At 33.9% G+C, this 21352-nt stretch overlaps 1 protein-coding gene across 1 annotated transcript in view; it reads right to left on the bottom strand.

Annotated features, from left to right (window-relative positions):
• LOC121332092 (cadherin-10) overlaps positions 1 to 21352 on the bottom strand; it is a 93067-nt gene that overhangs the window by 9042 nt on the left and 62673 nt on the right. The window contains exons 4-9 of the mRNA XM_041397176.1: positions 14196 to 14315; positions 13416 to 13583; positions 8263 to 8450; positions 5134 to 5387; positions 3442 to 3578; positions 1050 to 1171 (exon numbers count right to left, since the gene is read on the bottom strand). Coding sequence (XP_041253110.1) covers positions 1050 to 1171; positions 3442 to 3578; positions 5134 to 5387; positions 8263 to 8450; positions 13416 to 13583; positions 14196 to 14315 — 989 coding nt within the window. The remainder of the gene's footprint in view (positions 1 to 1049; positions 1172 to 3441; positions 3579 to 5133; positions 5388 to 8262; positions 8451 to 13415; positions 13584 to 14195; positions 14316 to 21352) is intronic.

Genomic DNA, 21352 nt, shown 5'->3' with positions numbered 1-21352 from the left:
TCGTTTACAAGTTTTAATCCATATGTCATATTAAAATTTATTAAAATATTATTTTAGCATTTATAGTAGACACTTCAACTGTCCAAAATTCTACAGTTTTAGCCAGTGGTTTCTCTTTATCTAACACTTTGAATTCTCTTGTGACTGCCACAGGAGACAAATGCACTTACTCAGTACGTTTAGATATTTTATAAATATTATAAATTTGGGCCTCAAATTTTTTGTTATAAGTTCAAACTGATGTCACTTTGGAAGGAAGAATGGCAACCTGATTGTGAAATTTGCAATACAACCTGAATGTTATCCCTGTGGGACTCCAGCAGTTAAAACAAGCTGGCACTTTTACCAAATTCTGTTCAAATGTACTGAAAGGGTTGCACTGAGGTACTACTGCTACCATTTTAAAGGCTTTATTATGCTCTGGGATGTGTAATAGGAAAACATTTTTTAAACAGTTCTAATAAACAACTGCGTATTAGACATTAGGTATTACACAGTACAGTCTTTTCACTTAAATTAAAATACACACTGTGTAGCCTCTAAGAAGCAAAAGAAAATATTATGTTGCCATTAAAAAAATGTATGTTTTCTTTACAGAAATTTTTGGTGTGATAATGAAAGATGAATCTAACAATTGAAAAAAATGTGACAGATTTTTGGTTTGTAGTCACTGTCTGCATGGATTGAATTATATCTGAATTTTGCTATTGGAGAATTACTAAAAATACAGATCAAACTTTTTAGTTACATATAATGTTCTGATTTGTGAAATTAAAGGCATAGTGAATCATGACCATGTCATGGACATATCTCATCGGGATTTAACAACAGTACAAGGTTAGTAAGGAAAAGTGGTGATTGAAAAACTGATGCACTTGTAACATATTGACATTTCACTCTAAGCTTCACTTACAGAGCTTCTTTGCTTTCATTTTTAACATTTCAAAAACTAATTTAGATATGATTTTTCTTAAGCAATTGGCAGGAATGATCTACAATTGAGTTCTGTAGGAAAACTGGATAGTGGGAAGTGTTTATCAAAGGCATACCTGTCCAGCTCTTGCATTTTCACAGACAAAAGTGTCGTAGAATACTGCAAACTGTGGGGCATTGTCATTAACATCCAAAATTCTTACATAGACAGGAACACGAGTAGTATCTTTGGGGTTGTCTGACAGAAGAAGAGAGAAGAAACATGAGATTGTTTTCTTATTAAGAGTTTTCTGTTTTCTTCCAAATTTCATGAGCAATACACATGCAAGATGAAGTTTGAATCTAGTCAATATTTAGTGTACAAACTAGTAGCAAGTCAGAATCAGGCCTTCTGAAAAATAAGGAATTTTTTTGTGTGGAGTTAAAAAAAAAATGAAGTATTGGCATCTAGTGAGCAATTAAGTTTTACATGAAGATAGGGGGCTGCAAATGTTAATAATATATTCAAATACTGTATATGAAAAGTATGCCCACTACTACAATAGCAAATTTGAAATCTGATCACTTGGTGGGCTCAATTTTTGTAAGGTTTTGATCTTTAATTTTAAAATTCTTTGCATATCTAGTTTGTTTTGCAGAGAAAAGATATCAAGGACATAATTTGTGAATTGTGTTGGTTTTGGCTGGGATAGAGTTAATTTAATTGAGGACATGCATACATATTTTGAAAAATTTTCAAGTCTGACTTTTCTCTCTCGCCTCTCAAAGAAATTCCAACAAAAAAAAAAACTCCTATAAAAATTTGATAAAGAATTTATTAGAGTAATGTTTTTTTAATGTTTAAATTGCCTTTAAAATATGAATGTAGATTTTCAGACCTTAGGTTCAGAAATAAGAATAACCTCCTCCTTGCAATGTGCCAAGATACTACTATTATTTAGAGTGCTCTTTTGTTACTATAGGTTAATTCAGGAATACAAGTGTCCCTGTTCTCACCTGCTGATCTTGTTGCCATACCAAAAATAATAAATAATGCCTGGGTGTAAAAAGTGCAGACGTTTCTTGGAATTCTGCTGCATGGCAGCTAAGCAGCATATGATTTTTTAACATTAATGGAACTGGATAAGTAACAACAGTAACAGATTGTTCCAAATTACTGATTTTCCCCCCTTTTCTTCTGCTTTAAATAAAACAAGACATTTAGGAGCAGCTGGAATTGGCTTGTTATTAGTTATTAGTAACACCTTTGCTAAACAGTGTGATGTGGATCTTTTTTGACATCCTGAATTATTTAAATTTCCAGGTTTAGGATGCAGTTTTTCATAGACTTCTGTATGTTTGTTCTAACTTTCCAAATCAGTTGTAACACTGCTTTCATTCTGTCATGCTTCATAGGTAGCATTTTAAAATATTTAAAGATCTAAATCTCCCTCTTCACTTCTTTCTCTAAAATTCACACCTCTGTGGAGAATACTAGCTACTCCAGATATGTCCACAATGTAAATTTGCTCTAAGTTTCTGTCAAGGAGATATGTTTAGCACTAAGATCTAGTTCATGCAAGGATGCTAAGTTTCATCATTATATAAATTTGAAAATAATTTGTACAGCATTGGATAGTACCCTGAATGGTTGCAAGCTCAGGACAAAGCAGAAAAAAAATAGATTTTGAAAAAAAAAAACTCTCCTTTTTTTTTTTTTTTTTTAATAAACACAGAATGTTTAATTGGCACGACACAATGTTCCATTCATTCAGTCCTCTGCAGTGTAGCTCTTGCCAGCCACATTTCACTGCTGACCAGCATTTTTCCTTACTTTTTTTTAACTGATACAGAATTAGCTCTAAAAAAATTAGTGACTTTGAGAGGAAGTGATTCTTAGATGCTGATTTCAAAGAGCAGACATTTTGTCCCTTAGAAAATTTTCTGTCCATTGATTAAAGCATAGTAACTCAATAATGTAGTAAGTTTAGGAGGATATCTGCTCTTCTCTTTATACTCTTAACATGAAAATATCCACAGACAGGTTTTAAATGGTCCAAGAAATGCTACAGCTTCAGGATGAAGCTGAGTAGAACTTGTAAGATATATTGCTTCTGAGAGCTGTAGGTGTAGATATCATAGGAAGAGATAATGAAAGTATTTCTAAGGAAATGAAGAAAATAATAGAGACAAAAACATAAATTACTATGCTAAACTCGGCTATTTTAACAGCAAAATCATGTTGTTGTCCTCCAAGAAAAGGAATAAAAATAATTACTCCAGTCTTATAATTCAATTGGCTGACACTTCAGAAGTAACTTGGACATTAAAGGTCAGTGGTGGTGGTAGGTGAGGAAAAGAACAATGAGGAGACAGCTGCTGTTAGCCGCCCCACAGTTCACTTTTCCAGAGCATCTAGTATAAAGGGACGGGGAAAATAAAGGAGAGATGTTTTCATCACAAAGTTGCAGCTGTAACTTTACAGGCTAAGGAAAACTGAAAGGAAAAAGAAAAACCAAATTAGCTTACTAATCTCAGCTGCTATAACACTAAGATTGTGCCATTGGGATATCTCACGGTCAAGGGGCTTAGAAGTATAGATGGACCCATTTCCAGAATGAATGTTAAATATCCTGTCAAGGTCAGTGTGACGATCCAGAGAAAACCTAAATATGACAAAATAAAAAGTATCATCAAAATTATAAAAAGTCAAAGAAAACATATATTTCACAAGTCATTACAGGTTTTATGTTCTATATTACAAAGGCTGGTTTTGAAAGACATATATTTAGTTTCTATAAATACTTCTGAAAATTCTGAAGGTTAGATCCATAGAACAAGGAATTAAAATTTGGATTTTAAGAATGTGATACAATACTGTAATATTTGATAATTGAAGCTTTTACAATATAGGAGAATTATTTTAAAAAATCAGTACTTCAATGTCTACTTAAAGAATAAATTTAATCCTAAAAGGAAAATGGTCTTTGATATACTGTTTCTTCAGACTGAGACTGACGGGTAATTTACAAGCTGTTCAAAAGTATTGCTATAAGCTCAGCTTCTACTATTCAGGTTGTATTAATTCACTAGGGATCAAGATAAAAACAAAACAAAACAAAACAACTTGTATAAAAATAAGTCCCCATGCAGAACTTCCATGTATAGATGTTAAAAGACCTTCTATATTTCTATAGTTGCTACACTTCTGGCAGTCATGATGTCCACTAACAGTAGTATCAGAAAATTTCTCTTTCCTGTTTTTTTTTTTTAATTTTTTTTAATATTTAATATTGCCTTCAAATTATAATTGAACCTTTGATTTGGAATTAAATGTAGGATTTTGCCAAATACAGAATGATTTTTAGAATATGTGTTAGAATTGGGCCAATTTTTTTAAAAAGCTAAATAGCACCCTTGTATAGTACAATAGAAACAAATGTTTATGTTTCTATGAAAATTTATGAGTGATCTAAACTGTTCATCAAGTGCGTCTGGTTTCATTTATAGTACTTAACTAAATTAAGCCAAATAAAAAAATGCTGTCATATGAAAATAGCATCTATACAGTTTTGGTGGCTGTTGTTTGCTCACTCCACTACACACAATTGCACTAAAAATGAGAGACAAACAAATAAAACCCCAATAAAAAAGTCAACGCCAAAATGAAATAACATAATAAAAACAACCAAAAAAAGGAAATTAGAACAGCCAATGAAAACTTCTGATAATGCAATAAAGACTTACTCAAATGTTTTTGTTTTTTTTTTTACTACTCACTAACTTTAATAACGCTTAACTAGAATAAAAAAAATCCTGCTATTTTCTAGAGAAATTATATTTAAGACTGTTTGGCTTATATGGTAAGCATTTCATTTTACTTCATACATAATGTTAGTTTTATTGAAGACTAGAACTTGTTTCATCAGCACTCTAAAAGCTTTTCCCAGTGCGAAGTAAAAAGCAATCCTGATGGGCCTACTTGAAATCAAGTTTTTATGAATTGTGGCACTGGAAAATATTTTTGAGTGTCTCTTGTGTGCAAGTAAATTTTTGTTGCCTGACATATTTTTAGGTTTACAGATAGCACCATTCTTAATTCTGTCTATCTCTGGGACACTAATAAATAATAGAAAAAGCCTCTATGTGAAATTAATGTTGTATTACTATTTATCTTAATTTCTTTAGCAAATAATGTGTTTACAGACACTGAAGTATTACCTTATTGGACTTGAGGCAGAATCAGGATCTCGTGCCATTACCGTTCCTATTATTGTCCCCAGCTCAATATCTTCATGCACCTCAAAAAGGTAAGAAGACCTGCTGAAAACAGGAGGTTCGTCTACATCTTCTACAGAGATTTTCACAATAATTGTGTCTTTGAAAGGCCCAAGGTAATAGAAACGGGGATCCACATGGGTATTTTCAGCTTCTACTTTCAAAGTATAAAGTCGTCTTGTCTCATAGTCCAGTGGCTAAAAATGAAAATTGTGATAAATTTTATTAAATTGGATTTACATATTGGCAAATGTCGACGTATGTACATAATGGAAACTGAAGAGGGCTCAAGCCTTATTAGATCCTGCCCCTGCATTGTGGGAACACCAACACAGTTAATATTTTCCCCACCACAGGAGTCACTTTGTCTAATAAGAAATAACATTGTTTTCAGAATAAGTAACTTTTCCTGTATATTAGTTAAATTATCTCAGCATGAATGACAACAAGATTTTCAGTAGAAATTAACCAATTATTCAGGGAATTCTGCAGCTGTTTCACAAGAATATGGATTTGAAACAATCATATACCTGTGTAAAACACATGAGATACTGACTGGAAATACAAACATTCCAGAATAAGATATTTAACACTAATTTTTCATAGGAAATTCTGTAAACGCTTAGATAATCAAAATGACCAGAGTATTCTTATTGTCAAGCCCATATAGCAGGCCTTAAATATCAGGAATACTTTAGGTGTCTTTTGAGGAAGGTGTATGTGTCAATGCTCTCTATATTTAGAGAAACAGTGGGGTTTAATCTTGTTCCTTTTCATTTAATTTAATGAATCCGACATCAGAGGGTTTTTTTTTTAAATATATTTGACATTTTTGTCAGCAGTTCCTTTTTAAAATGGGAGGAGGAGCAGTTCACAGTTATAATTAGAAATCATTTTGGAGAGAAAATAATTCTATTCCTTCAAATTTTTCTAGCTGTCATAGATGAAAAGTGTTAGCTAATTAATGATTCTAAGGAAATGAGCAAGCTGAAAATCTACCTTTCTGACACAAAGAAGACTTTATTAACTCCCACAGATTCTCAGAGAGATATAGAACTGGTGGTTTTCATTCATCAAAATGGGTGGTTGATGGCTTATTTTTTTCTGCCTAGCTGCTTTTAAATACTAATTAATGTTCACTAAAGATGCCAAAGTGACAGGTTAGATATTTAAATACACTATTCAAAAGCAGAAAGATACAGTCCAGCAAAAGAATGAGTTTCCCCACTGCCCCAGACTTGTTTTAAAAAAGTAGTCAGAGCAGATGGGAGAGTATCTATGAATACAAATGAGAAAAGCAACTATTTAACCTAGATCTGAGGCTATTGCTGTGTCTGTAAAGTGTATCATTCAGCTGTTAAGGGACACTGGCTTCAATCCTAAAAGCAAAGAAGACATGGTTGTCCTGACTTATTCTAATTGGTTTGATCTGGCAGAATGTGCACCATGAATATATAAACTTGCTACTGTAACATTCACATCCAATTTGGGCATCTTTTCCACCTACAGTGCAAAAAACATGTTTATGAAACCTGTGGATTATACAGGCATTCCAGCACATCCACAGTAATGAAGAAAAGTCTTGCTCAAATATATGAAATTGTGGAAAATCAATCATTTTGTCTGTGAGAAATTGTATAGAAAAATTGTATAGAAAAAGTTATTTTACAAAACATAATAAATTTAGACTTAATAACTTGCAGGCTTTGTAAAGGAACACAAGCTATTTGTAGTTATTCACCACTGAAAACAGAAATTACAATCAAAGTGGGTAAATAACAACAAAAAAAGGGACTATTTTAATGAATCAATGAACTCAGCATTCTCATCTCCTTCCTTGCTTGTTAGTGCTGTTGTCTGTGGTATTGAATAAACTACTTATTCATGACTGAGAGAGCATCCTGAAAAATGCAAATTCTGTCAGACTGTTAATAACAGAATCAGAAGATCTTGTTCATTAGTATTTATTGATGTTTTTGGAACCGCTGTATTATAATTTAGGAAATTTCTTGAGCTTGATTCAGCTACTAGACTTGTTTTTCAAGATGCTATTGATTTAATATAATTGTGTGAAAATCTGAAGCAAGCAAGAAAAGAGCATCTCAAGAGAAGTCTTCACAAACTAGGAAAAGAAAAAATATAAGACCTCAAACTTTGGGATTTTTTCCCAGATAAAAAACTACACTGACTATGAACACAATAAAACACAGAAATTGAAAAGGAACAACACTCTTTGCAGAACTTCTCTCTTCCTTGGTTGCCATTATCAAGAGATGTGAAGGTATCTTTTGTATCACTGTTTATTTCATTATTCTATGCTTAAGGACATTTGTTTGGAAAGCTAATATAAACAGTGATTTATGTAAAAAATGGTGCCTGAACTCTTTGAAGTTCATCTCAAAGTCCCAAAGACAAGGACCAAGGGAATTCTGGAAGGGAAATTTTTGAGGAGTAGGAGAGTGGCATTTCTACGTGTGAGATCTTGGACTTAGAAGACAAGCATCTGAAAATGCTATGACAATGGAAGACAGAGGGCAGAACTGAAGCTAGCTCTGGACCAAGAACAACACCTTCATTACATACACACTGCTCATGTGGCAGCCCTCTCACACATTGGAAACGGAACAAAACCGTATCGTTTGCAACTCATGTCTGTGTTCTGGCAGACAGATCTCATTTCACCCAAGTAGATGAGAATCTCACAGAGAAGGAAAATCTGTGTCTCTGATTAGTGAGTGAGCTGCTGATTGCTTGCTGAAGAAAACAGGTTATAGAAATACATAAGAAGTCTGCATTTGAAATCACAGAGATAATTAGTGCTAACACATTGGGACTGGTCCACTTTTTCATGCTTTGCTTACAACAAGGCTTTTAACCTATGATGCATCTTAGATATGGTCACCACCTTTTATTTCCTGTTCATCTTAAAAGCAAATAGTACCTTTCAGTCACTGATGGGGATTGCTTGCAAATGTTAAGCAATTAGCATGTGTTATCACATAATGTAAGCAACGAATGCATGTGACATAACATTGACATCAAAATCATTTAGTGAATGCTGTTAATAGACACCTTTCGCACAGTGATGATGCCTTCCTGCGTGTCCTTCTGTGTCACAATATCAAACATATCAGTCCCATCACCATCTATGATTCTGTACTCTACTTCTGCATTTTTCCCAGTGTCCGCATCTGTAGCTTTAACACTGCCAATGGCTGTCCCAACTGGGGAGGACTCAGGAATGCGGAGATGGATGGTACCTGTCCAAGAGACAAAGAGCCATTCAGGACCCCCACAAGCCAGTACATGTGCATGAAGTAGCACTGTGTGACACAACAGCTGATAACATAATTTTGTGTATTCTTTTGTTCTAGAGAACTTGCCATTTAATACCGAGACAATGGACAAAATACAATGCAGAGAACTATCCAGAAGAAAGTTTTATATAGAAGACTGAAAACAAAATTGTAGAAAACACATTCATAGAAAACAGGGTTGAGAAAGACCTTTATTCTATCTGAGAGAAGAATCATCTGCACTCATCCTGCCTTTCTTTTCCTTTTAAGTTTCTTGTCCTTGTTTTTCTTTCATTCCTGAAATATCATCTGGAAAGACTGCTTAATGTGCTTGCCAGGTTTCACACTTCTTTTTTACCCCTTAATATCTAAGGGCAATCTTTGAGATATATATTATATGTATTTCATCATGGAAACAATAACAAGAATACAATTCCTTGATTTTGCTGGCCAATTCTGTGCAACAGGCTGACATTTCAGCTTTCAAAATTAGATAGTAAGATATCATATTAAATAAATTTGAATAACACATTAATGCAGGGGGAGGTGTTCTAGAAATCTACAAGCAGAAATTGTGCCTTGTTAAAGCAGTTAATTCAGACTTAAATAGGCTTATGAATATTACAATTCTTAGGTTGTGCTACTTTTCTTATCTCAGTTATATCCCTTTATGGTAGTGTCATACAGCTGATAAAATACATAGGAATAAAACTGTCATCATTCAGACATCCTGCAGTAAATTGAAATAAGTATCTTACCATATATTTTAGCATCCTATGTCCTAGCCTTAGTGTGAAAACTGTAAATAAGCATTGAGATATTTGATCCCATCTGTTGGAACATACGCTAGAAAAACACGGGGGGGACATAATGCGCTATGAAGAATTCTCAGAAAAAGTATTTTAAAATTAATGCATCTACAGTTGTCATTCCAAAGATGAAAGTGAATTCATCAAATCTCTCTTGGAAAACATTTTCTTCTATGGCCTTTGTTAAGTTTTTCAAGATTTTCTGTTCTACTGAGAGACTACCTAAGTTAAAGGAGTTAGAGGTATGCTTGAAATAACACAAAAATGGAAATGGTAAAGGGCAGCAACCACAACAGTAAAAAGCTGAACAGGCTGCACAAAAAGTGCAACACATAAATACATTCCCCAAACAAGTAGTACAGAAAAGTCCATTAAGGGCATATTAGTTTTGTGCAATCAAGAAGAATCATGGGGAGAGATTGGCATGGCTGTATGGGAAGGTCACTGGCAATGTGATTTTATCATAACTCAGGAAAGCATGAGTCATTTGAGGATTATTGGTGTATTATAAGCCAGCTACAGAGTGACACTTCCTACAAAAAACCCTATTATTTTTTGGGGCATTAGAGATTTTTTCTGCTTCTACGGAGTTATTTTTTTCTGTTCTATTATGTTATTATGTTCCCACTTGAGAAACCTAAAAAAGCAAAAAATGCAATAATTGAAAAAAAACCATTCACATTTAGTTTGCAATTAAACACTGAATGAAAAATATTGAAATATTTAAATTTAATTTCTTAATATACTTCAGCATATTTTATTATGAAATGGACATATAGCAGCAGAATGAATTCTTTATGGCCATGTACACCCACATTCTATTCATATACGTTTATTTTTGTTCAGTCACATTTTGATGTTCAATTGAGCATTTTATCCTGCCTTTTCTCTAATATTTCCATTACCTTTCTCTAATATCTAAACCCGTGTACTTCGCTAGTAGAGAATCACTCTGTAATCACCTAATTAAAAAAAAGCAAAAGAGAAATTATCCCCAGTTTAGTACTTAAGCAGCACTATAGGAGACTATGGTGAAAGACTTTTTTTTATCCCCAATTAATATGTTATATTTTTATGAGGTGTCAACTACTCACCACTTTTTTTTTTCCTCAGCACTCAAAACTATACCCCTATGCCTTGTGGACACTACTTTGTCTCCCAGTTCAATACCCAAGTCATTATTTAGTCTATAAAGTGGTAAGAGCTCATATAATGAATTGCTAATAAGGTAGTGAAAACAGAGAGGGAAAATAACCAGAAACTTATAATCTAAAAGGTAATTTTTAATCTAGCCTATCCGTTTCTAGAAATCTCCACCACAATATGAGACACTTAATTTTATTCCTTTTGTCACTGAATACATTTAACGCATTGACTAAGTATGGGATGCAGTGCAGCTTTGGACACTGTATCAGAATACAAAGTACACCAAAGTAGATTCATCCTTGCAAAACTCCGCTGTCAATCTTATTTTCCTTTTCTCAAGAAAAGTAGTTTACTCTTTGCATTTACTCCAGTGAATGATGTCCTTTCATTTGTCTGTCAGGAAAAGAAATGGGAGGATCAAGGAAAGGAATACTTTTCCATATACTAAGGAGAGCAGAAATCAGCTTGAGGATTAAAGTCTACACACTTGGGATTGCAAATACTTCAGTCAGTCATAAAGAATGAAAAACCAATCTCATTTTTCCATTTACCCTTCTTCCATTCACTCTTGAATAGGCATATAATGTAAGGGCAAATATTATAAAGTACTACAGGCTATAGTCCCACAGGATACATGGGCTGCCATAATTCAGGTCCACTGAGATTCATTCAGACTCAGGCTTCTAAGTCCATAAATCACATTTTCGTTTATCACTGATCAACAGTATCTCCTTTCTTTGGGAACACTTGGAAATATTATAGTTGAAACAAAGATCCAATGTATGAGGTCTTTGAAGACCTCACCTTGAAAAAGTTTTCATCACCACTGTTATCTATGTGGGCTTTAGTATATTTTTAAGAAGAGAAAAATATTCTGAAGAATCCTTGCTTCAATATGTAAACAACAGGATAATTAGAAGTTCTTCTATATGTATTTTTTTTAATGTATGATACAATACATTATGTTAATTTCTCCACAATTTTAATATGAGTTTCTTATGGGTGACATATAAGCTGATATGAAACATTTTATTGAAACATATAGCTGTAATATGCTGAGTCCTGTGGGAACATAATGGGCATTCTAATATTTAGCCTCATAATTTATAAATCAGATATGAATATTATTGTTTCATTAACCTAATACATCTGATTTTTTATTATTGGAATAGAATAAAGATAATTTAACTTAATCAATTTCAATTCCAGCAGTCTCATTGAACTATGTTAAAATCATGAATTATTATAATGTCTATTTCCATTTTGAGGTTAAATATATGTTTTTTTTAAAGTCAATAGCTATTTTTACTTTCATATATCTAGTCAAATATGTCATCTTTATAAATGTTTTAGTTTCCATCTCCAATGAAACATGCATTTATATCTAACAAAGAAATTGGCAGATAGAAAATAGAGAGAAAAATCAAACAACAACAACAAAAGCCCATGAGAGCAAAATTAAGTTTCTTTAAAGCAAATGACACATCTGATTTAAACTGACATTAAAGAAAAATACAGAGATGCTACATCAAATCCTTCTCTATATCAAATATTATGTTGGAATCCCAGAAAAGTCATGTTAAAATAGTCTAGAAAGTTGATTCCATCATTCTAACTTCTAATTTAACATGCTGTTTAAGAAACAAGAAAAAAGAGAAAAAGAAAAGTATAAATATGCACTTTTAAAGCTTCTGTGCTGTCTTAAGTCTAACTGTTTGGGTTTTTTTTTTTCCTGTAAGGCTTTGAACCTGACACCTCTTTGAATCGTCTTCTTCAGTGTGTCCAGAGAGGAGTAATACAGCATTCCTGTCCTACACAATAATGGAAATACCACAATCTTCTATATAAAAATGGAAACAACAAAAATAATAAATTAAAAAATTGTGGAAAAATGAAAAAAAAATATAAATTAACAATAAATTCCGTTCAGAATACGACCTTTGTAGAAACGCACAAATTCTACTTACTCAATGATGTATGACTTTTTTTATTTCAAGTGTGTGTATGAAATTACATGCTAATAAACATCTTAGCTGAACGCATATATATTAACTTCAATATTAAATTGAGCATAATTAGGTACTCCAGTTCTGCCATAAAGAGCATAATTTGAAGCTAATTCTGTTATTTTGATCAAGAAGAGTGCATCAGTGACTACTGGATTGAGTAGAATTATACAGAGTCTATAAAATGTGTGGTGAGGATACTCTAAATCCTTTATGTATTAAGTAAATCCAAATCATTGTGCAAATATTGCAACTTCAATTTATGCAAAAGGCTGCAAATGTATTTAAAATGCTTAACTGTTACAAGTTCAATGCTTCATAGTTTGATATTTCCATATCAGATACAGACCAAGAATATTTTTATATTTTGCTTTGAGGATACAAAGTCTTGACAGCAGTATTATCAAAAGGCAAAATGCATTACAAAAACCTTCACTAAAGCTGTAAAAAACCCTAAAAAAGTTAAACGTAATTTGCTTTAATTTGGGAAAATTTTTATGTTGTTTTGTAGTTCTGTAGCTGGAAAAGTACAAATCTGTCTGATTCCCTTTGAGTAATTTCTTTTCCACATTCTTCATGATTAAATATTTAAGCAGATACCTCAATTCAAACATTTCTGAGTATCTAGAATTACAACATGTTTTATTCTCCAGTGGGAGAGCATGCAGGATTTAAGCAATAGGTAAGAGAAGCAAAAACATTGCTCTAATGCTCTTACGAGTCCACCTACTATTTGCTCCCCATATTCCTGGGAGGAATTCCTGGTTTACTGCAGTTACATTTCATCATGTAACTGTTTCCTAACAAAAAATAAAATGCTTTAACATTTAATATACTGCTTTAATAATAATAATCAGCACATAAGCCTTTTGTTTATGTGTCCCCCATAATCTAGATTTACTCTAAATTAAACCAGATGGTGATTGCTTAACTCTTACTGCACAAGTCAACTATTAAATGCAGCTTACTCTGGGGGAAGCGAGGTGGATTGTCGTTGACATCAGTCAGTGTGATGTTCACGGTGGTGGTCCCTGATAATCCACCCATCTGGCCTCCCATGTCCTTTGCCTGAATAACTACTTGGTATTGCTCCCTGTTTTCTCTGTTCATGTTCGGCAACGCAGTCCTGATGACTCCTAAAAGAAATAAATTGGAAAACAGAATCGCTAATAATGTATTTGTTGCTTATCTGCAGCAATCTGCCGCATCTTTTTTTATATTAGTCTTTAAATAAATCTCTAAAATATTCACTTAATATTTCAAAGTACAAATTTCTGTCCATAAGTTTTATTGTAGTCTTATAGTAGTCTTTGTTACAGGCTATGTCTTGGTAGCGTACTTGTTTTACAACACAGGTACTTTTCCAGTTTCATGCTAAAAATGCTTCAAGATACTTGTGCCAAAGGTTTAGGATAAAGAACACCTTTTATTAATCTAAGTAGAATCATTACAGAAAAAACCCCAATATTTTCTAAGGAAAAAATCTTTATTCCTGCCTTTATCAGAAATGTTGCTATTTAAATCTTAAGCAATAAATAGTCCCACTGTGAAATTACTTATACTTCATAATTTCAAATGTCTTGAGTTTTTATATGTATTATAAAAGTTATGAATCATGAGAAAAAGCAAGAAATGCTCCTTCATTTCAGTTAGTTTTTAATTACATTTTTATGTGATCTAAAGTCTTTTAAATGAAAGAAAAAGTTTAAAGTTTAGGGTAAATGAAAAAAAATTAAATTTTTCATTACCTGTTTCTGGTTCCACAGAGAAATATGGCTGCCCTTGAAGTATGCTGTAAATTATTCTGGCACTATTTCCATATGAAGGGTCATCGGCATCAGTAGCTGTAACTTGGACCACAGAAGTACCTGAAACATCCAAAGCCAACTTAGTTGCATGTGACACTATATGGAAATGTCAGAGCATTAATTTCCATTCCAACAGACACCAAAGAAAATTTAAGCTAATACTGATTGGATTTTCCGAATTTATTTTTGATCTTCTAGTCAACATTAGGTACATTCTTCCTTATTCCAGGTCTCCTTCTGCATAAATTGAAAAGAAACTTCCTTAATCCCACAAGTGTGATTAAGTTTTAATAAGAAAATGTAAACAATGTCTGAGCTGAATTCTTATCCTTACCTAGCAACAGTAATTTCATGTATTCACATCCTCTTTGCAGAAGATGTTGTTTTTAGTGGAATAAATACCTTCATTCCATTGCCTAGAATGGGTTTGGGGTGTTTTGTTGTTTGTTTTATTTTTATTTTGTTCAATAATGTCAGGATGATATGAAACTACACATGCAGGAACATGACAGAAAAAGATGATTAAACTGGTAACAGGAACTTCTGAAAAACAAGTCATCAGATCTCCCTGCTTTCTAAGTGTTACTATAGATATATATTACCAGAAGAAACACTGTCATATGAACTTTGAAATCTGCTACTTATTTAGATTACAGAAAATTTCCTAACCTTAAAAGACATTCTCTAAATTTTAGGAGAATATACCAATGATTTAAAACATGAAATGTTTGCCATTACCACTGACAGTTTTTCCACAATCAAAACACTTTCTACATCTTGTTCAACTTTTCCAACACAGAAACAAAGTATGAACAAAGATCCCCCTATTGTTCATCCATAAAGTGCAGACACTATTTTAACTATATAGGAAAAAATAAAAAAAAAAAAAAAAAGGGGGGGGGGTATTTGTGTTTTGTATATAGGAAAAAATTAAAAAAAAAAAAAAAAGGAAAAACAATCATCACAAGCACATGACTGGCCAGCCACGGGCTAATCTGAGGATCAGGAGACTTCAAAACTTGTTTCTCCTTTTATCCTAATTCTTTCAAAATTCTTTTCCCTACCAAATATGAAAAAAGGCACCTGTAAATCCAGGACACTTGGCACAATATTTACTCCCTTGCATTATCTGCATTGTCTGTCTATATTACATAGTTATTCTAACATACATAGAAAAACAAGTAAAAGTAAATGCTGTTTCTCCATTTATTTGGGATTTTAGGTCAGGAAAACAAACCCGCTTTTTACAAGTACATTGTTCAATCATAGCACCAATATCAAGGGAATGAGCATGTGCCTAACTGTTGAAACAGAGATGAGTTCTCTGAAATGTTCAGTTTTCAACTGCTAGAGAATTTAAATACTTATTTCAATGAGTCCCTAAAAGTACTGGCTTCTCATTAAGAAGGCAAAATGGGCATATTCCTGGTTATATTATTCCTGTTAAAATGGTGTGAATCATGAATTGGAAAGAATCATGAACAGACAAAAGACTCAAACATAAAATAAAATTTAAAAGATAAAAATTGCTATACAAGTATAAAGAAATTAAGAGAAAATAACTTTCTGTTGTATTAAAGATTGTTTTGGTAACCATCTAGAATATGGCTGAATCTGAAAATCTGAACTTTTTTTTCAAAAATAAGAATGTGGGGATGATAGGTCTGTTCTAAAAGCTTTGTCTCTATCATTCACGAATGTCTCATGTCTTCAGCCACGCTGAACTCCATGTGTAGATATATGTCTATATAACTATTCTGCTAAAAGGTGAATAGGTCTTTCTGTTTAATATATTTAAGTTCTGAACAGTGTTGTCGTGATTCTGAAATGCGCTTTCAGACCATCCTACTACTATAGAGAAACTGCAGTGCTAGAATGTGTACTTGTTCCTAAAGAATACCTTATCTGAAGTAGCAGTTGTGTAAAAGAAGGACAAGACAAATCATGTTCAATAACTGAAGTGCTGCAAGTTAAAAAAAAGGCAAAAAACCCCCAAGCCACTGAGTACACTGACCAACATGGAATTGTGCAAGTAAAGTTTGCAACTCCTCCATTTCATATCCATAACAACAGAGAACAGTCATAATCAAGACATCTGCCACAAGAGCCTGATATGTTAGTCAGAAACTTCTACATTGTAAATACATGAAAATACTTTGTCTGTATTACATGTAACTGAATAATTTCTTTTTTATAGTTTTCACATTTCCTTCTTTTGTAAAACTAGACATATCTATAAATAGGTCAATTGTTTGAGACTTCCATTTTAGTTTAAAAATACAAGGAAAATCAATTTTGAAGAATAATTTGGAAGGAAACTGAAGTAAATGTTTAATAAATTTAAAATATATTTTAATAAGATGTGTCTAACAGTTACTATTTTCTTATTTGGGTGTCATAATGAATATATTAATTAATACTCTCAGTGCATATGCACATGGAACAGAGCAAATTATATCATCTATGCTTCTCTCCAGCTGGAACGAACATCGCTGCATACATACACCCCTCAAAAAAACTCTGAAACTTCTGAAAAAACCCCAGAAACTTCTGAAAAGTGTAGATTTGTACTTATTCCCTTTAAAGTCTGTGAAAAGAGACTTTTGCTCCTTAATTTCATCACTATCACACTGTGCAATTGGTGGGTTATGATCAGGACAATGTACACTCTATTACCCAAATGCAGTAAGGCTGAACTTTACTTTTTAATGTTACCTCAGCTCTTTGGCTTTTATGGGTCAGGTACCTGGGAGGAGAAGTGCAAGGGCACTACTACACTTCCAACTGCTATTCAGGATGCAGAACTGCCCTTTGATCTCAGCCCTTGCTATAAGAGGAAAATAGATGTGCTCCCTAGGTTTCCACAGGGGGATCAGCAATTCCTTTAAAAACCTGACAGAAGCCACATCCAGGAGTGAACAGGAGTAGTGCTATCAGTGTATCAATTACATTCTGCACATCAGCTGTCAAAGCACCAGCTGGTTTTTCTTTGCTTCAGTACACTGAAGACCACTGATGCTCAATAAAACAAATGAATTGTTTGTTTTGGTTTGAAACCTGGACCAGAAATCCAAAGGCATTGAAGATGATCAGTTATGCCAGGGCTTAAAAACTACAGTGTAGGGATCACTTAATGATCATCACTTGGTTTAGATCTTGCTCTGTCTTTTACATAGCCACAGGTTGCTTCTGATGAAGCTGGTCTTTGACCTTCAGAATTTAAAGCCTAAACCGAACTCTGCATCAGTGCATAAAGGGGGCAGTGATTACATACAGGAGAGAGGGAGATGAACACGTTACAAGGGCATGTAATAGGACAAGGGGGAAGTGCTTCAAACTGAAAGAGACTAGGTTTAGATTAGATATAAAGAACAAATTTACTGTGAGGGTGGTGAGGCATTGGAACAGCTTTCCCAGAGAAACTTTAACTGTCCCATCTTTGGCAGCGTTCAAGGCCTGGATGGATGGGGTTCTGAGCAATGAGGTCAGTAGGTGACATCCCTACCATGGCAGGGGTGTTGGAACTGGAAGACTTTTAAGGTCCTTTCCAACGGTAGCCATACTATGAATCTATGAATAAGGCACCATCTATGTTATTAGTAACACACCAGTGAATTCTGTTATTTTCTGCTTGCATAATTGCCTATTTTACATACCATGAACTAGAATTCAACAGTGGTAAACTTGGCCCAGAAACAAACAGTCTTTTGTCAGATTATTGTAGTTCTCAGAAGGCATATTTTAACATAACTTTAATTATGGTGTTTAACTGTGTTTAACTTTCCCTAGAGTCTAGGACTATAACAGTAATTAATATATTTGGCCCTTGATGCTGTTTTCTGCAAGCATCTTCAAGCACAATACAAGTATTAATGACTTTGACCTCACAATTCATTTATGATGCATACATATTAGATCAAAACCACTGGAAATAATTATCTAGGAAAAGGAATCCACAAAATATCCACTGCAGAGCTGGATTCTAAACTTAGGTTTTATTTTCTTTACTCCCAGCTGAGTTATGTGATACTTAACTAGAGCAAGTACCCTCTACAGTAAATTATCCATACAAATAACAAGCCAAATTAATAGAAATTTTCTGCTCTTTTTAGTGGAAAAGACAGGAAATAATGGCACCTATTTTCCCCAGAAATAATGGCACATGTTTTCCTCTGAAATAATCTATTTCAAGCTGCAAAATACAGAAAAGAGCTGAAAAGGGCTGTGCGTTAAGAGACCTCAATGTCAGAAAGATCTTGGACTATAAGATAGTCCTGTAACTTAGAAAACAATAAGTTGCAAACAAACACAGGAGTGGATAATGTCAATTATTTTAAGATGTCCTTTTTAAGGAAAAATAATGTTTTAGCTTGGTGGGTTTTTGTTTTGTTTTTGGGGTTTTTTTAAACTTTTTGATTCATCTCCTAATGGCAGGATTTGTGTGCAGAGTGAAATAAAACTCTGTAAAAAAAAAAAAAAATCCTCATTTGGGTTTTTGAAATGTCCTAAGTCAGAAGATGCAAAAGGGTTTGTTGAGAGAACTTTATATGAAAAAAGATTTTGAAATATCTTTGTTAGTAGGAAACCAGAAGGAAGTGTTGTAAGATGAATCCCATAGAAGAGAGGATAAGCATTGGGAACTGGTGAATAGCACTAATGAGCCAGTATAGAAGAAGACAAGGTAAAAAGTTAAGCAGCTCTTACTGCTGTCTAAAGAGAAAGAAAAAATATATAACAAGAGGTAGATATGACAGACCAACAGGGCACCCTGTACATCACATCTAAAGGCAAAAGGAGGTTACGTCTTCTGAATCATATATTGATATCCCTAATTTAGAAGCAGAAAAGTTACAAGATGCAATAAGGATAAGGAATGATTATAGAATATATAGGCTGTGAAGATACATAAATATATAAAAAGAGATCCAAATAGAAAGTTCTGAAAACTTTTCTAAAATACACTAATAGGCAAAATCCACAGGAAAATCCATCTAGAGGAAAATAGACTATTTGCAGTTCTGAAAAGAAATCTCCAAATGAGCAGAAAGAGATAGGTAAAAAATATGATGGACAGAGCAGAAGACTGTTATAAAAATCGTAAGAATATTCTGGGTCACAAACTCTGAAAGTAAGGAAAGGAAAAAGTGAAAGAAGATGAAAATCCAGTAATCAGTACAAAGACTTCAGGAGAATAAGTTGTCTTCTCCTATATTGACCCAGCTGCGAGATCCTGAAGTTGGCCCATTTATGTCTGCCTTTTCAATGTTTAATAAGCAACAAAAGAAAGATGAACAAGACAACAAAGAATTTATGGGCCTTTGTCAAGACACTCTATTTGATAACAGAAATAGCCATATCCTCCGGTGTCTGTCTGGTTAGTACCACAGCCGGAGGAAGAAAAAACTGCTGTTGTGGTCTGAAAGAGGCTGGTGTATGGCTACATCATGACTTGATAAGGTTTATGGATGGAGGCATATGGAGTAGATAAAGACTAAATAGTGTTTTTTCTGACATCCTGATCACGATATTGTTCCTTCTAGTACAGGGAACTTCAGGATGGAGCAAACCCTGTACTCCAAGGGTGCACAGATTTCAATCACTTCAAGTTTTTGGCATATAAGCATTTCATTCTTTTCTTTGTATGATGTGATACCATGTTTGTCTTCTTTCTGGTATCCAGATAAGTGCATACAAGGTTCATATGAACACCTCGCCATTGTAGCTGCAGTACAGATGTGTAGAAGTAGACAACACAGTGGAAAAACTGCAGAATAATTCACTTTTGGGGTTTTTTTGACTTCTTAAAGTAGAGATAAGATTAAGCCCATTTGAAACATTGATATTCAGCACCAGGACAGAGAATCCAGTCACCAGATGACGGCCAAGGTTTTGAGAACACAGTCACAGCATAACATAAATACAAGGCACAGGTACAAGTTGTAAGTTAGTAGTCATATTGAAGACTGATATGGATTTAAAGTATAACAAACAAAAAAAAAGACTAAGTATTTACTATCTGTTAAACATCACTTGTGTGGTGAAAATACATATAAAAGATTATGATAACTTCCACAGGAACTAGAAACAATGAACAAAGAGAATTATTCCAGTGTTGTTGCAGTGTTGCATCCATCAGATGTGATGCCTCCAATAAGAGGCATCACATCTGATCTCTATCTGCACTATGTGCACAAGGTCTTCTTTCACCTTTGATAATGAAAGTGGCATGTATTTTAATTTTCTTTTCACCCCATTTTCCTATTGCCACTCACCAATCCTACTTTTATATATAAAGATCTTTCTCAGTGCAGTTGGTTTGAATAAACTGATATTTTAAAAAACACTGTTTGGGTATGTTTATGTGTCTGTCTAGTGGTCCAGCTTTCACACCTGATTGATAGTCAATCATTGAACTTGGATGTACCAATAGTAGCAGGAGTGCAAGTCATTCTCTAAAAATATCGATGTATTTTTGGTGGAAAATTCTACCATGGAATCATATCATATACTGGGTTGGAAAGGACCCATAAGGGTCATCAAGTCCAACTTCCTTCTTCTCACCTGAACCATATGACTAAAAGAAGCATTCAAGACACTCTGACACTTTCCTGGGGAGCCTGCTCCAGTGACTGACCAATCTCTTGATGAAGAACCTTTTCCTAATGTCTAATTAGATCTTCCCTTGACACAGTTCCACTCCATTTTCTTGTGTCCTATTGCAAATCAGCAGAGAGGGGAGATCAGCACCTCCCCTGCAAGGGCACCTGTGACAGCAAGGTAGTCATGGAATAGATGCACCTGCAGGACTGGGCAGGAACTTGTCACCGTTCTCCCCGATCCCTGAAGTCACGGCATTCAGCGAAGTGGAACAGAGTGACGATAGGGAATCCTTCACGTGGTGTTCTGTCTGCTTGGCAGGTCTGACCCAGGAAAGGCAGGGTGTGGTTCCAGCAATACCTCTCTTTCTCAGACTACCAATATATAGCATAGTGCCGCACCATGCTGACTATCCTGGGTTAGACAATTAAAATATTACAGTCCTGATAGTACCACACCTTTTATAGAAACATATAACTCATCTCTATTCAGATAAGGGC

The sequence above is a fragment of the Onychostruthus taczanowskii genome, unplaced genomic scaffold, assembly GCF_017590055.1.
Source record: "Onychostruthus taczanowskii isolate IOZ18803 unplaced genomic scaffold, ASM1759005v1 scaffold137, whole genome shotgun sequence".
NCBI lineage: Eukaryota > Metazoa > Chordata > Aves > Passeriformes > Passeridae > Onychostruthus > Onychostruthus taczanowskii.
This window is presented reverse-complemented; position numbering and strand designations above follow the sequence as displayed.